Source organism: Lolium rigidum, chromosome 3, assembly GCF_022539505.1.
Source record: "Lolium rigidum isolate FL_2022 chromosome 3, APGP_CSIRO_Lrig_0.1, whole genome shotgun sequence".
In the NCBI taxonomy this organism is placed as follows: domain Eukaryota; kingdom Viridiplantae; phylum Streptophyta; class Magnoliopsida; order Poales; family Poaceae; genus Lolium; species Lolium rigidum.
Window position 1 is genome coordinate 302,007,269 of NC_061510.1, and position 15,283 is coordinate 302,022,551.

Sequence of the window (15,283 nt, forward strand, 5' to 3'; positions counted from 1 at the left end):
GAGTGATCTGCCGGCCCATAAACGATAATAACCTCCCAGCTAAGGTTAGATCGTTTATGGGTGACGGCCATACTCACAAAGAACTCGTCGTGCTCCATATCCTCAACCTCGAAGGTATCCTCCTTGACGCCTAGGAGGATACCACCCGAGTGTCCTGACGCAGGCCACCAATGCCAGGCGAACTTGTGTCTACTAAGGCCCTCCAGCTCGTGGAGAAGGAAGGACTCCTTAATCGTCTCTTGAAGCCCCACAATATCCACGTTCTCCCGCCGTATGTGCTCCTTCAGTTGTTGTTTGCGGCCCGGGGCCTCGAACCCCCTGATGTTCCAAATGAGTGAGAAGAAGGGGATACTCATTGGATCACATCAGATTGGGGGGTTCCCCTACTGGGAACCGAGCGAGCCCTACTACGCGTCGAGGGACCGGACGGTGGTCTAGGAGGCCTCCCTCGCGGTCCCCCAGCCTGGGGAGCCGCGTCAGAGCTATCCACAGGAATAATCTCATAGGACTGCTCTGGACCAGACCCAGGTGCCAGCTGCACAGGGTCGGTCAGGCATGCGGAGGTCGCCCTCTCGCGCTCCAACTGAGCGCGAGAAGCGGCGAGCACACCGTCGTAGACCTCCTTGGCCTGGATCGCCGCCAGCTGTTCAGCCCGTGGGCCGCGTTCACCCCTGAAAATCACACCACAATCCGACGCCACCTGACCCAGATGGTCAAGCGACGCCGTAGCGAGCACAGAAAACCGAGAACCCAAGGGGGGAAGGGGGGCGCAGAGGGAGAGGGGCGGGGAGTGGAGCGGGTACCTGAGTCAAGGTTGCGGGCCGCAGCCCGCCTCTCTGCCTGTGCAGCTACAGTCGGCTCCAACTCCTCGGACCCGGCACGGGAGCGAGCGAGCCGAGCGCTGTGGCGGGACGACTGGGTGGACTAGCGCTGGCGCCTCGGAGCCTCGCCTTGGCGCCAGCCACGGGAGTGTCGGGGAAGACCGAGGCTGGCTCCATGACGGTGGGACCCGGGGTCGCAGGGCCCTGGGGCGAGGTGGGAGTAGAGCCCGGAGAGCGCGTGTAGCAGACCACCCCTGGCGACCTGGGCGACTGCGGGGGGCACACGTCCAATCCCACGCTCGCCGACGACGTCTCCTGCGGGAAGTTGGACCCGTACTCCATGATGGACAGGCCGCACGACTCCACAGTGCCGGCAGGAGGGGCGCGGGAGCTAGTCGTCCCCATCCTGGCTGGGGCACTCCTGTGAGTCTGCCCCGTCCCAGGCAGCGCAGAATGTGCCCCAGGCGTGGCGTGCCCGGTCCCGCCACCAGGAGCCGGACCCTGAGGGGACGTCTCGCCGTCGCCACCCAAGTCGTCCTCAGAGTCTCCATCAGAAGAATCATCATCATCCTCAGCGTCGTCGTCGTCCCGGCGGGGCAGAGATGGGTCGAGGAAAGGAGTGGGGGACCCCACCTGGGTCTCATCTCCCTCAACCTCTACCACCAAAATCCGGCCACTTTTCCCAAAGAAGAAGTTGGGAAGAGTGCACGTGAGCTTCGAAGGATCCGGGCTGCGAATCAGCATACGCACCAGCCCGGTGCCTGGGAGGGTGAGAGGGTCCACGGTGATAAGCTTACCAATGACCTGGGATATGAGCTCAATGATGTGCTCACTTCTCGCCTCCTCCGGAATGCCATGGACCCGGACCCAAACCTCGGCCAGTGTAGCCAGAGTGTCAGGATCCACACAAGACGGCCTGATAGAAACGCTGATGTTGTTGGCCGGGAGAATGGTGGTCTTGCTCCAGGACAGGGCGCGAAGGAGCTCAGCCATGGGGAACGCCACTGCGAACTCAGTGGGCGAGATCTCCCTCACGTTCCACGCACAAGTCGACTCCAACTGAGCGAGCTCGGCGCGGATCGTGTCGACTGTCACCTCAATCTGCAACGGGGGGTCCTGCTCTGGGAGAACGGTGATCACGGCAAGGTGCTGAGGGGTACTGAGCTCCGCCCCCCAGGTCGATGTAGTAGAAGCCTCCATCGATCCCATGTCCCAGGTACTCGGTGACCTCCCTCCTTCTTCTGCTGTTGAAACGCTCCTTGCATGCCGCGGCTAGGTGGGCAGGGTCACCGCAGAAAAGGCACTGCTCTGGCGCTGTGTAGTCTGACCGGAAGTGCCCCATCTCTCCACAGTTGAAGCAGATGTTGGAGGTGGGGGATTTCTCCGGCGGCGCCGACACCGCCAACTGGGTGTCGGCACGGCCGTCGAAAACCTGTCCCCGCGGAGGTGCCATAGGCGGGTGCCGAACCTGGCTCCCACCCACAGCACCACCCGCAGTACCACCTGTGCCGGCCCTCTTCTTCTTCGGCTTCCTCTTCTTCTTCGCCGCGGTAGGGGCCGTGGCATGGGTTACCTGCTCCTCACGGCGCAGCGGCGTGAGGCGGTCGCGGGGCGGCGACCGGCCCCGCTCGGCACGCCACGGCACCTCGTATCTGCCCCGCGAGTAATGGTCGCGTGACGTCAATTCCTCCCGCAACGCTGACTCCCTGCGTGCGCCCCCGGGAGAAGGCGCACGGTGTGCCGGCGACCTCCGGCGCGGGGCGTGCATCCCCTGGTCTTTGCCACGACCCAGGGGACCGTGGGCGTCGTCCCGGCCACTGCCCCTGGCCGACTCCGAGGTGCGCGGCCGTTCAGCCTGCCGGCGTGGGGAGAGATGGCGGGGGGAGCTCCGGCGTGGGGAGGAACGGCGCGGGGGAGTGCCGCGGCGAGGCGGGGATGAGCGGCACGATGGGGAACGGCGGGCCGGGGGTCTGTAGGGTTCCTGCGGCTGCGGCTGTGGGGATGCGACCCGCACCCGCCGGTGGTGCTGATCCGGCGGCGAGCGGCTGGGGGAGGAGGCGCGCGCCCGCTTGAGGACCATGGCGGCGAAGGTCGCGGTGAGCGGCGGCGGAGGGGGGGGCGTGGACGCGGATGGAGCGGGCACTGGCGGCGTGGCGGCGCTGGCTAGGGTTAGATCGCGTCCGCCCCGACGGACCCAAAGCCAACGTGGCAAGTGAGGGGGCCGAGCGGGCCCTACGGGCCCAGCGGGCCCAACCTCGCGAGCGGCCTGGCGCCTCCAGGCCGGCACCGGCCCAGACGGCCCATGCCACGAAGGCCCAGCCAGACGCGGAGGGACACCCGTCGTCCCCGACGCGACCAAGGGAGGTGGCGGCGGTGACCGCCGCGGGGTCACTTGCGCCGCCCCGATCCCGACCACCGGCGCTCCATCCAGCACGCCAAAACCGCCCATGGCCGCCGTCGACGGCGAGGAGGGAGAGGGCGTCGCCGCCCCGGGCGACGGGGTCGAGGACCCGCGCCGCGCCGGCGGAACCCGAGCCACCTACGGCTGACAGCGCCCCCGCCCCACTGGACACCGGACCTGGGGAGGCGAACGGCGAGGGCGACCACGACGCGCGACGGCGAGGTAGTCCCCAAGCGTCGCCACCCCCGGCGGCGTGCAGCGCGCGATGGCCTCCGCACGACCAGCCTCCTCGGCATCGGCCTCATCCCCCACGTCCGCCCAGCGTCGACCTCGGATGCATTCCGGCATCTCCGCCGCCTGCGGAGACTCCCCAGAACGCTCCGGCGTCATCGCAAGTAGGACACGGCGGCGGAAGCAGATTCCGGCGGCGGCAGCGCTCAAGTCATCGCCTTTCGCCTCGAGCTCGCCTTGCTGACCGGTCTATTTCTCCTGTAATTAGCTCTGGACGACTAGGAGGGAGCAATCGATTCTACACACACCGGATTAAACCACGCAGCAAGAACTCGAGAGTCCGACAATGGCAGAGGAGCCTCCGCGGAGTAAGCCGAAGCCGCCGATGTCGCGTATCATGCGCCTATCCCTCAGGGTCGTGGACTACGTATCCGACGCGACCCGCCGCGCCGACGGCACCGTGAACCGCCGCGTGCTCTCCCTGCTGGACCCGCGCGTCCCGGCCTTCTCCTCCCCGTGCCGCGGCGTCGCCTCCCGCGAAGTCGTCATCGACCCGACGATCCGCCTCCGCGCCCGCCTCTTCCACCCTGCCGCCAGACCAGCCGGCAGCGCCGCGCCTCTCCCAGTGATCGTCTTCTTCCACGGCGGCGGGTTCGCGTTCCTCTCCAACGCGTCCCTGGCCTACGACGCCGTGTGCCGCCGCATCGCGCGGTACGCCTCCGCGGCCGTGCTCTCCATCGACTACCGCCGCGCCCCGGAGCACCATTTCCCGGCGCCCTACGACGACGGCGTCGCCGCCCTCCGCTTCCTGGACGACCCCAAGAACCACCCCGCCGACGTGCCGCTCGACGCCTCACGATGCTTCCTCGCCGGGGACAGCGCGGGCGGCAACATCGCTCACCACGTCGCAAGACGCTACGCCTCGGACGTCGCAACGTTCAAGAACGTCCGGCTCGCCGGCGTCATCGCCGTCCAGCCCTTCTTTGGTGGTGAGGAGCGGACGCCCTCCGAGCTCCGCCTCCACGGCGCGCCGATCGTGTCCGTGCCCCGCACCGACTGGATGTGGCGCGCGTTCCTCCCGCACGGCGCCGACCGTTCCCACGAGGCCGCATGCTGCGCCACCCCTGAGGCAGCCGCGGGCATAGACTCCCCGGCGTTCCCGCCGGTGCTGCTCGTCATCGGCGGCTACGACCCGCTGCAGGACTGGCAGCGGCGCTATTGCGAGATGCTGATGGGCAGCGGGAAGGACGTGACGGTGCTGGAGTACCCGGACGGCATCCACGCCTTCTTCCTCTTTCCCATGTTCGACGACGCGCGGGACCTCATGACTCGCATCGCCGAGTTCGTCGGCGGCGGCCAGTGACGACGACGCCTACTGTAAACAGTCTTGTTGTGGTTGGAAACTTGAGTGACGTACTGACGTGTCTGTTGCGCAGTTTCGTACGTGTTACTCCATTTTGGTTTTGGGGTGGTTGATTTAGTATGAAACGTGTTTGGTGATTGTTAGTTGTACTTCTGGTGGGTTCGGCATGAATCGAGAATTGACGTTGGAGTAAAACCTAGATTAGGTACCGTGATGCGACTCTCTGTGCTATGTGGTGAATGGTGTTGATGAGGACGGAACAGGGAGTGACAGGTCACGATTCATTACACTCTGCAGAGGGGTGTTTCTTTACCCATAAGAGATCTTAACCTTGGTGCCAACCGGGCAGCTTTCCCGTCCACACTTCCTTTGGTGTGAGGCCCGGTATAAGGTCATAGCCAATTATATTTCTCCGCTACCTCGCACACCCACCCTTTGTTGCATCCCCGACCCTGGGTCCTCGCCGGTGTACTTATACCAATTAAGGATGGCCCCCGACCACGACAACAATTCTGGGATCTAACCATATACTCCTTCGCAAGTAGATGCAACCCATCATAGACCGCATTACCGTGGGGAATTAGAATGGAATCCCCACCCCACCGCTTGTCCCTCGAGATCAAGTGTCTACGGTAAGCGCATCCGTTGATGTACGAGAGGTGGAACTACAATTGACTATTCCGTCCCACTCCAGATCTTATGGTTAACACGAGTTTTATGGCACAAGAATCACTGGACGACATTTGTTGTTTAATCCTAGATGGATATAAACCCATTGCAATGGAACCTCCACCATGTCAACACATTCCATGGTTCCATTGCCAACCACATAGTCATATTAATAGTTATGAAAGTAATACTTTTGCTTTTCATGCAAGAGTGATAAGTATAGTACTTTGCAAGTAATTTGGTAAAAATACTCAAATGACATGAGCAAGCGATGAACTTGCCTGAAGACTGCAAAGTGTTGCAGTTCGAAGGTGTGGACTGACCCTTGTCCTCTGTTGCTGAAAAATAGCATCATTGTCCGATAAGGGCAATGATTAAAGAAGCAATTATGCATGATTCAGCTTTTAGGGTTGGTTCCCCCTTTTCCGATGTCTTATCATTTCATGTGAGAGGTAATTACTAAGAATGATTTAGAGATACTCTGTTTAGAGTACAATACTACCTTGAAATGTTGTCAAGGTGTTTTTAGAGTCCAAATGCATTTATGGACTTATTTTTATTATTGAAAATATTAAATGTGATTTGAATGATTATAATATTCATCAAATTAAGACTTAATCTTATTTGTCTCCAAAAATTCTATTTCATATTTTACTATGATAGAGAATTTTATGCTGAGTGGTTTTTACATTTTTATTTATTTTTTAGAGCTCTTAATCATTTTCTATTCAATTTCAAAGTTTCTGGTTTATTTGGAAATGTGAAATTACCTTTTTGCCCCTGGACCCACCTGTCAGTGCGGCCCAGCGGGTTAGGTCGAACCCGAGCCACCCGTGCAGCTCGGTCGGCCCACTCGCCCCTTTCTCTCTTCCTCGCGCAAAAACCCTAACTCCCCCTCGTCTCTCTGGCGACCCGCGTCGCCCCGCCGTCGCCGAATTAATCCGGCCGTCTCTGGCCAGCTCCGGCGGCGTGATTGGTCGCAAAAGGTCCGCCTCTCGACGGCGAACCCGATGGTCCGCGTCGATCTGGCCCTCGTCGCCTCCTCTGCTCGCCCCCAACGCATTTGCACGCACGGCCGCACGGATCCGTGGTGCTCCGTCGCTCGCCGGCGTTCCTGGCGCGATGGTGGCGCCGTGATGATGCTGGCGTTGCGGCGAGGCTGTGGCCTGGCTCGGCTTGGCCTAGCGCCGCCGTTCGCCCGGCGTGTGCCGCTGTGCCGCCATGGCCGTGCTCATTTCCGCTTCGCCTGTAAGTGCTCCCCTCCTCTCTCTCTCTCTCACCTGATCTTCCTCCTCCTCCACTGGATGCCTTGGCGTCCAGATGGTAGTGTTGCTGCTGCTCCTGCGCCTATGTGCTCTGCGCCATGCCACTACTTGTGCTGCCTTGGTGTGCTAGCTGCTGCTGCTCTATGTGCCATGGTTTCTAGCTGCTACTGCTATACTAGCCCTGTTCTATGCTTTGCTGATGCGTATTCCATGTCCTTGCTTACTGTCTATGTTCAATCCTGTGGTTGTGCATGCTACTATCTATCTAGATGCTCATCTGAGCAACCCTAGCCATTGATGTTGCTTGCTTACTTGTGCTATGCTAATGTTCTGGCCCCCTGGCTCACTACTGTGAGTAGTTCTTGCTTATAGCAAGTGCCAGTGCCTCTGGTGGTTTGTTCATTGTGTTCTAATTCATGGTAATGCTCAACTGAGCATGATGGTTGGCTAGACAGCTCCCTCTCTTGATGATGTGCTTCTGGATACAATTTCACATGCATATATTTATTTATCTGTGATATATGAGTTGATTAATTGTGGCTCTGGATGATGATTTCATCACTAGGACCTCCTGTTGGTTCTGGTATATGCATGAGTTAAATTCTCCTGCTACTGTTATTGCTAGGCTTAGCTCTAGCATGCTCTGTCAAGCCCTGATGATCATCAATTGCTTGATAAATGGTTGCTTTACCATGCTGGTGTCTCGCTGATGCTCTCCCTTGTGTCTGTGTGACACAAAAGCCTATGCTGGTGTATGCTTATGCCTATTCCAACACCTGCTATTGCTTGCAGTGATCACCTGGATCATTTGCAAGGTCTGGTGCACTGTTTAATTATGCATCTCATTTATCTGTGTAGTCTAGCTTGATTGAATAGATAAATGAGGTGAACTGCTTGGCAGTGATGATCCTATTAACTGAATAATTGCAGCTAGATGGATGCCAACCACTGGTTGGGAACCCTAGCTCACTTCTGAACCTTATTGGGTGATGATGTAGTGACTAGTGTGTTGGTCTGTGGGTTTGAGGTGGCCCTGACAGCTCTTTGGTGCTGTCCAAGGGTAGCTCCCCCTCTGTGGCTTTGCTGTGGCTCTCACATGCTATGGTAATCGTTTGCGCCGTGAAGGTGGGTTCATGCCTTTCTTCAGCTCACCCAGTACGATCTCCATCCGAGACGATCATCATCCTGTAGCTAGCTACCAATTAATGTATTCAAGTTCATATAGTCTCTTAAGTGCTAGCGTAGCGGGAGAGAAAATAGTGATCCTTGATTGGATTTACAGTGGCTTTTGATGTGGACAAACATGAATAGACACTATATTTTCTATCTGTCTGATGGTGTACTAGTTATATGTGCTAGGTGACTTTGGCTGGCTAGATAGGATCATATCCTTGCTGGATTTCCTTGGTTATGCCACTGATTTGGCATAACCAGTGTTCCCTTGGGTGATTTCCTATTGGCTTCTCCCATATTTGCTTGCACCAAATGGCTTGGTAGCCAGATGATGACAAAAACAGGGTTTCTACCTTTTTTCTTCTTCTGTGATGCATGTGTATGCTTATTGATGAGCAAAACATGTGTTTGCTCAGGTTCTTTTGTGTATACCTCACTCCAGCTCCTAGATAAGTTGCTGATGTAGAGGGTTTGCTTCTGTATGGTTGATTTGCTTGCCCTGCTCCTCCTGGCTAGCTTGTGCTTGATCTCCTCCTGATGACTTTGCTCAACAGCAACAGTTCTGAGTGAAAACTGTTTCTGGATGATTTCTGGTGGTGTGTTGTTCTTGTTGTTCTAGTGTTCTTACCCTTTTGAAGCTGCTGTCGATGAGCTGCTTAGGGTTTGGCTGTTGAAAAGGTTTTATATGAACCCTCCTGTGCTTCACTGGTCGACAGCACTGCTGTGTGCAGTTGCTGACTCCTCTCTGGCCTTGTGTGTTGTGAAGGATGCACACATGCAGTGTGAGCTGCCTGTGTGTGTGCTTGGAACTTGGACTTGTGAATGGATCAGCTCGGCAGGTTGTGGTATTATCCACCACATTCATTTCTTTGACTAAACTGCCAAGTGGTTTTACCACTTGGCTTAATCTTTGTTTCTCTTTTGTTGTTTTTGTTTTGCAGGGATAAATAATATGATCTCCATTTCTTTGATGATCATCAATTCATCAAGAACTGTAGCTAGTAGTTTATTTATGTGAATACCTTTGTAATTTTCCTTTTTCATATTTCTTTTATTTTCTGTAAAGTGTTGTAATTTTTATAATTCAATTTGGAATATTGTAATTGACAATGTAATTTGTGTGATAATCAATAAAGCTCAAATTTCTCTAATGAGCTTTAATTATATGAGATATTCCTTTATATGTTTGTTTATCTATTTGTGTTAATAAATTTGAATTATTATATAATCATTTAATGTTTGAATTTTGAAATTCAAACATATCTTATTTGAATTCAATCATGCAACTTAAATTGGGATGCAAAGTTCCCTCTCTTCTCAAAAACCCTAGTTTAGTTCATTGATGTCCAAGTCTATCGCACTCTCGAAACCCTAACCCTGTAAGGTGTCGAGAGAGAAACTTGTTACCCCTTAATGCAATTTTCTTATAAAAGCGCGAAGTTTCCCCAGAATTTACGATGCAATGCACATCCCTTTCTAAATTCTACCCCTCGATCGTCGCTAAACCTGGGACATTACAGGGATCCTCTCACGCTGCGCCGGGTAGCGGCTCGGCTTGGTTTCGTCTAGGTTTTCGGGGGACGTCGTCGGGATGGTGAAGGCGGCGTCACATCGAAATAAGAGGGCTGGAGATCGATCCCCATTTCGGTAAGGCCACTTATGGCGGCGCCGGCGAGCTGCTGGCCAGGTATCCTCTAAGATATGTGGATCTGGGGAGGGTGGTCTCCTTGGGTGTGGTCGATCTTCGAACCTGCCGTGGGGTTTGTGGAGTTTGTTCAGGAGTAGGAGGAGTGCTGATGCTGTTGTCTTCCCCTTGGCTGGCCCTGGTGGCGAAGGAGAGGAAGGGGATGGCACCACCGTCCTCCTTTTTAGGGTTGTGTGTGCTCTTCTAGTGGTCTGCGGCTGCAGCGTCTTGTAGCTCCCTCCGGTCGGACTTGGTGGTGAGGGGAGGAGGCGGCTTGACGTGTCGACGCCTGAACCTGCCAGATGGTGGAGCGTTCTACTGGTGGCTTGGGTCTACTGCTCGGAGATCTTCGTCTGGAGGTACTGCTGGCTCTTCTCCATCTCCTGCCTGCCTGATGGTCTGGAAAAGCATATTAGCTCTCACCCTCCGGGGTGGGCACTCCTTCGGTGTCCAAATCCAGTGTGGCGACGGTGGCGGCGGTGATACGATGGTGTTGGAAGATACACTGCATCTAGATCCGTTCTATGTACTTGTTTGGTGACGACGAGGACGATGGGCTTGACTGCGGTTTGGAAGTATGGTGTGAGGTCATTCTTGCAAAAGTCTAGGATCATATTGTATTTTCCTTTATTTTTGGAATCGTTTGTAATCGGTTTCGCCAATGAATTCCATTAGTTATTATCTCAAAAAGAAACATTTACGAAACCTCCCCAGGGCGAAGCGACGTGTTAATTTCCCAAAATTAGAAGGGTCTATATGAAAAATGTTGGCATGCCACGAATGTCCAAACTATGGATGGAGGTGATAGTGTTGGAATGTCAACATGCCAGGGGTCGTTCGTTTTTTGCATTTTCGTTTGATTTAAACCAACTGTTTTTATCAATTTGTTTCTCAAGGAAAACTGTCTACTATTACTATAACATCATAGCCAGCTATGCCAAACGATCCACGATAGGTTGAAAAACTCTTATGTTTGAGAGCAATTTGTGTTTACCTACCTATCGCAAGTAGCTTTACATCCTTTTTAATTTTTTTTTGGGCCGTCCGTACTGAACTCTGCAACCCCTATATGAAATAAACCCACATGTATATAGTGTGACCATATTGTACTCGTTGCACTCCCTTCTTTCTTTTGCCAGATATCAGTGGCATCCATCACGGCTGCTACCTAAAGGCCGCAACCACATCAAGGTTGAAGAAAATACTGATGTAACACTACGGTCAAGGAGAGTCCTCCGCCACTGCTGTTGAAATCTCGGAGGTGGAGAAAGTTGTCGCCGCCACCACCACCGTGGTCATGTTAGGGAGGTGGTTGTCGTGCGATGAGGATGTGGGTGATGAAAGCGGAATATGAGGATGACATATGCTAGGAGAAGGACAATGGCCACCGGCGGGATTGAGAGATGGAGGATAAGGAACGGTAAGCTCAAAAGGCCGGTAAGAAAGATGTGGGCGCTTTATGAGTTAGGGGTAGGGGAAGGAGGTAGGACGGATTGAGGTTCTTAGAGTTAGGTTTGTATGTACTTTAGTGGATTTGACCCATATGTTGGCTAGAAATTACATGTTATTCAGGACAGTTGAATAAAAACAAGGTTTGTCAGTTTAAGAAATAGTCACACATATATTTTATTTTATTGTGAAAGAAAAGTTGCGGAAAAGTATCATCCCTGAAGGTTTTTCTTGGAACAGTACATCTGTAGAAATTAGCTTGGATTTTATTTGATGATGAGAGATCACCTAATGATCATATGTACTACTAGTATACTTCTTTTTTTGACATGATGATCAAATGTATATACTTACCACATCTGCAGAATTTGGTTCACGCGAAAGCGTGTGGGCCATCTTCAACACGTAAAGTACTCACTCCGATTCGCACTAGTAGAAAACAGGGCTTTCGTGTGAGCCTTTTGTTGCGGGCGCGCCAGCACCCGCGATAAATAGTCTGGCCACGTCGCCCCGAAACCATTTGGAGCGAGCCGGGCCTTTTATCGCGCCCTTTTGTCGCGGGCTGTATCACAACCCGCGACAAAAGGGGTCTGAGCTCTGGTGCCTCCTGCCAGCACCCCTTTTGTCGCGGGTCGTAATACGGCCCGCGACAAAAGGGCCATGCCTATATATACACGCAGCCAGCCCCCCCCCCCCACCTCCCTACATTTTTTTCCTTGGTGGTGAAAGGTGGAGGTGTATGCTAGCTCATTTTTTCTTCATGTGCACAAGAGGTGTTTGATGGAATGCTTGTGAGGGATGCCACTTGATTTTATTTGATAAGATTTCTCCTCTTTTTGATCCTAAAAGGTTAGCAACTATTTTCTCGTATATACATAGTCCGTACAATACTAATTTTAGCAAGGTGATTGCATCCGATACACTTATGATGCGGATGAGTCATCCATGGATGTACGGTAACCGATGTGCTCCCGCTTTCAGAGAGGGCGTGAATTCTTTCCTGCTTGTGGCCGAGGCCATCAAGTCGAAGCAAGGTTTTATGTGTTGTCCATGTCTGAAATGTAAGAATGAGAAGGATTACTCTTGCTCAAGAGACATTAAGAGCCACCTGCTTCGGTTTGGATTCATGTCCAGCTATAATGTTTGGACCAAGCACGGAGAAGAAGGGGTTATGATGGAAGACGGCGATGAAGAAGAAGATAACGATGACCAGTACCGATCTATGTTCTCTGAATGCGATGATACCGCAATGTACGACAATGAAGAAGAAGGAGGTGAAGAACAGGCATCAGATGATCCTGTTGATGATGATCTTCGTCGGGCCATTTCTGATGCAAGAAGAGACTGTGCCACGGATAAGGAGAGGTTGCGGTTCGACAAGATGTTAGAGGACCACCACAAATTGTTGTACCCAGGTTGTGAAGATGGACATAGAAAGCTGGGTAGCATATTGGAATTGCTGAAATGGAAGGCAGAGGTCGGTGTGACTGACTCGGGATTTGAGAAATTGATGATAATATTAAAGAAGTCTGTTTCCAAGAAATAACGAATTGCCCGTCAGTACATATGAAGCAAAGAAGCTTGTCTGCCCTGTAGGATTAGATGTGCAGAAGATACATGCATGCATTAATGACTGTATCCTCTACCGCGGTGAGAAGTACGCGAATTTGAATAAATGCCCGATATGCGGTGCATTGCGGTATAAGATCAGAAAAGATGACCCTGGTGATGTTGAGGGCGAGCCACCCAGGAAGAGGGTTCCTGTGAAGGTGATGTGGTATGCTCCCATAATACCACGGTTGAAACGTTTGTTCAGAAACAAAGAGCATGCCAAGTTGTTGCGATGGCACATGGAAGAACGTAAGAAAGACGCGATGTTGAGGCACCCCTCTGATGGTCGGCAGTGGAGAAACATCGGGAGAGAGTTCCCGGATTTTGCAGGTGAGGCAAGGAACTTATACTTTGGTCTAAGTACAGATGGCATGAATCCTTTTGGGGAGCAGAGCTGCAGTCGCAGCACCTGGCCCGTGACTCTTTGTATTTACAACCTTCCTCCTTGGTTGTGCATGAAGCGGAAGTTCATTATGATGCCAGTGCTTATCCAAGGCCCAAAGCAACCAGGCAACGACATTGATGTGTACCTAAGGCCATTAGTCGATGAACTTTTGGAGTTGTGGGCCAAACCAGGTGTACGTGTGTGGGATGAGCACACCGAGCAAGAATTTGACCTACGAGCATTGCTATTCGTAACCATCAATGATTGGCCTGCTCTTAGTAACATTTCAGGACAGACGAACAAAGGATACAATACATGCACACACTGTTTAGATGAGACTGAAAGTAAATATTTGGGAAAAAGCAGAAAAGTTGTGTACCCGTTCAATCGTCGTTTCCTTCCGCGCAAGCATCCCTTAAGGAAAAAAGGCAAGCATTTCGATGGCGAGGCTGACCGCCGTCCGAAGCCTGTCCCCCGTAGTGGTGCTGATATATTTGAATGTTATCTTTGGAAAGGGTCCAAGCAGTCGACCTGTTCCGAAAGACGATGACGGACACGCGCCCATGTGGAAGAAGAAATCTATTTTTTGGGAGCTAGAATATTGGAAAGTCCTGGAAGTCCGCTCTGCAATCGACGTGATGCACCTGACCAAGAATCTTTGTGTGAATATTCTAGGTTTTACGGGCGTGTATGGAAAGACAAAAGATACACCGAAGCACGGGAGGACCGGGAAAGTCATAAAGGACAAAACGGCAATCATCCGGGGCAGTTTGTAGGGCACTGCCGGCTACGCTCTTACCAAACAAGAGAAGGAGATATTTTTGAAGCCCTATTCAGTATCAAGGTTCCATCTGGTTTCTCGTCGAATATAAAGGGGATAGTAAATATGAAGGAGAAAAAATTCCAGAACCTGAAGTCCCATGGCTAGTCACGTGCTTATGACACAATTGCTTCCGGTTGCATTGAGGGGACTTCTACCGAGAAAATGTTCGACTAGCCATTGTGAAGATATGTGCATTCCTCAACGCAATTTCTCGGAAGGTAATGGATCCGAAACTTTGTCGGGATTACGGGAAGATGTGGTCGAATGTCTTGTCAGCTTCGAGTTGTTGTTCCCACCATCCTTCTTCAATATTATGACGCACCACCTCGTTCACCTAGTTGAAGAGATTAGAATTCTCGGTCCTGTATTTCTACACAATATGTTCCCCTTAGAGAGGTTCATGGGAGTCTTAAAGAAATATGTTCATAACCGAGCTAGGCCGGAAGGAAGTATCTCAAAGGGCTACGGAACTGAGGAGGTCATTGAGTTTTGTGTTGACTTTCTTCATGACCTTAAGCCGATTGGTGTCCCTGAATCTCGGTATGAGGGGAGGCTGACTGGAAAAGGCACACTAGGAAGGAAAGCAACGGTGTGCGGGGACAAGATTTCTTTCAATCAAGCACACTACACGGTTCTATACAATTCCATCTTGGTGGCTCCGTACATCGAGAAACATAAGAATGCTTTACGAGAAATAAACCCGGGCTAGCCCGAGTCCTTGATTACACGTCAACACATGAATACATTCGGCAGTTGGTTGCAAAGACATCTCATTAATGACCCATCTGTTGTGGAGCAGCTGTACTTGTTGGCCAGGTTACCATCTTCAAATATATGTACATTCCAAGGGTACGAGATAAATGGGAATACATTTTACACGATCGACCAAGATAAAAAGAGCACCAACCAAAACAGCGGTGTCCGCTTCGATGCAAAAGACGAGAATGGGCAGACCACCACATATTATGGATACATAGAGGAGATATGGGAACTTGACTATGGTCCCACTTTTAAGGTCCCTTTGTTTCGGTGCAAATGGGTGAAGCTCAGCGGTATACATATTGACGATAAGTACGGTATGATAACAGTGGATCCCAACAATCTTGCGTACCTGGACGAGCCATTTGTCCTAGCCAGCGAGGTGGCTCAAGTTTTCTACGTGAAGGACATGTCTAGCAAATCAAGAAAAAGATATCAACAAAAGAATACATCAACCGAGGAGCCAAAGCGCCACATAGTTCTTTCGGGGAAAAGAAACATCGTGGGAGTGGATGACAAGACAGACATGTCGGAAGATTATAATAAGTTTAAAGAAATTCCGCCCTTCACGGTGAAAATTGACCCAAGCATCTTACTAAATGATGAAGATTCTCCATGGCTACGGCGTAGAAGATCACAACACTAGATG

At 52.4% G+C, this 15,283-nt stretch overlaps 1 protein-coding gene across 1 annotated transcript; it reads left to right on the plus strand.

The window, feature by feature from the left end:
- The first annotated feature begins 3,799 nt into the window (after positions 1 to 3,799).
- On the plus strand, positions 3,800 to 4,816 carry LOC124696766 (probable carboxylesterase 18). The gene has a single exon (XM_047229442.1). The coding sequence runs from the start codon at positions 3,800 to 3,802 to the stop codon at positions 4,814 to 4,816; it is 1,017 nt and encodes a 338-aa protein (XP_047085398.1).
- The last annotated feature ends 10,467 nt before the right edge of the window (positions 4,817 to 15,283 follow it).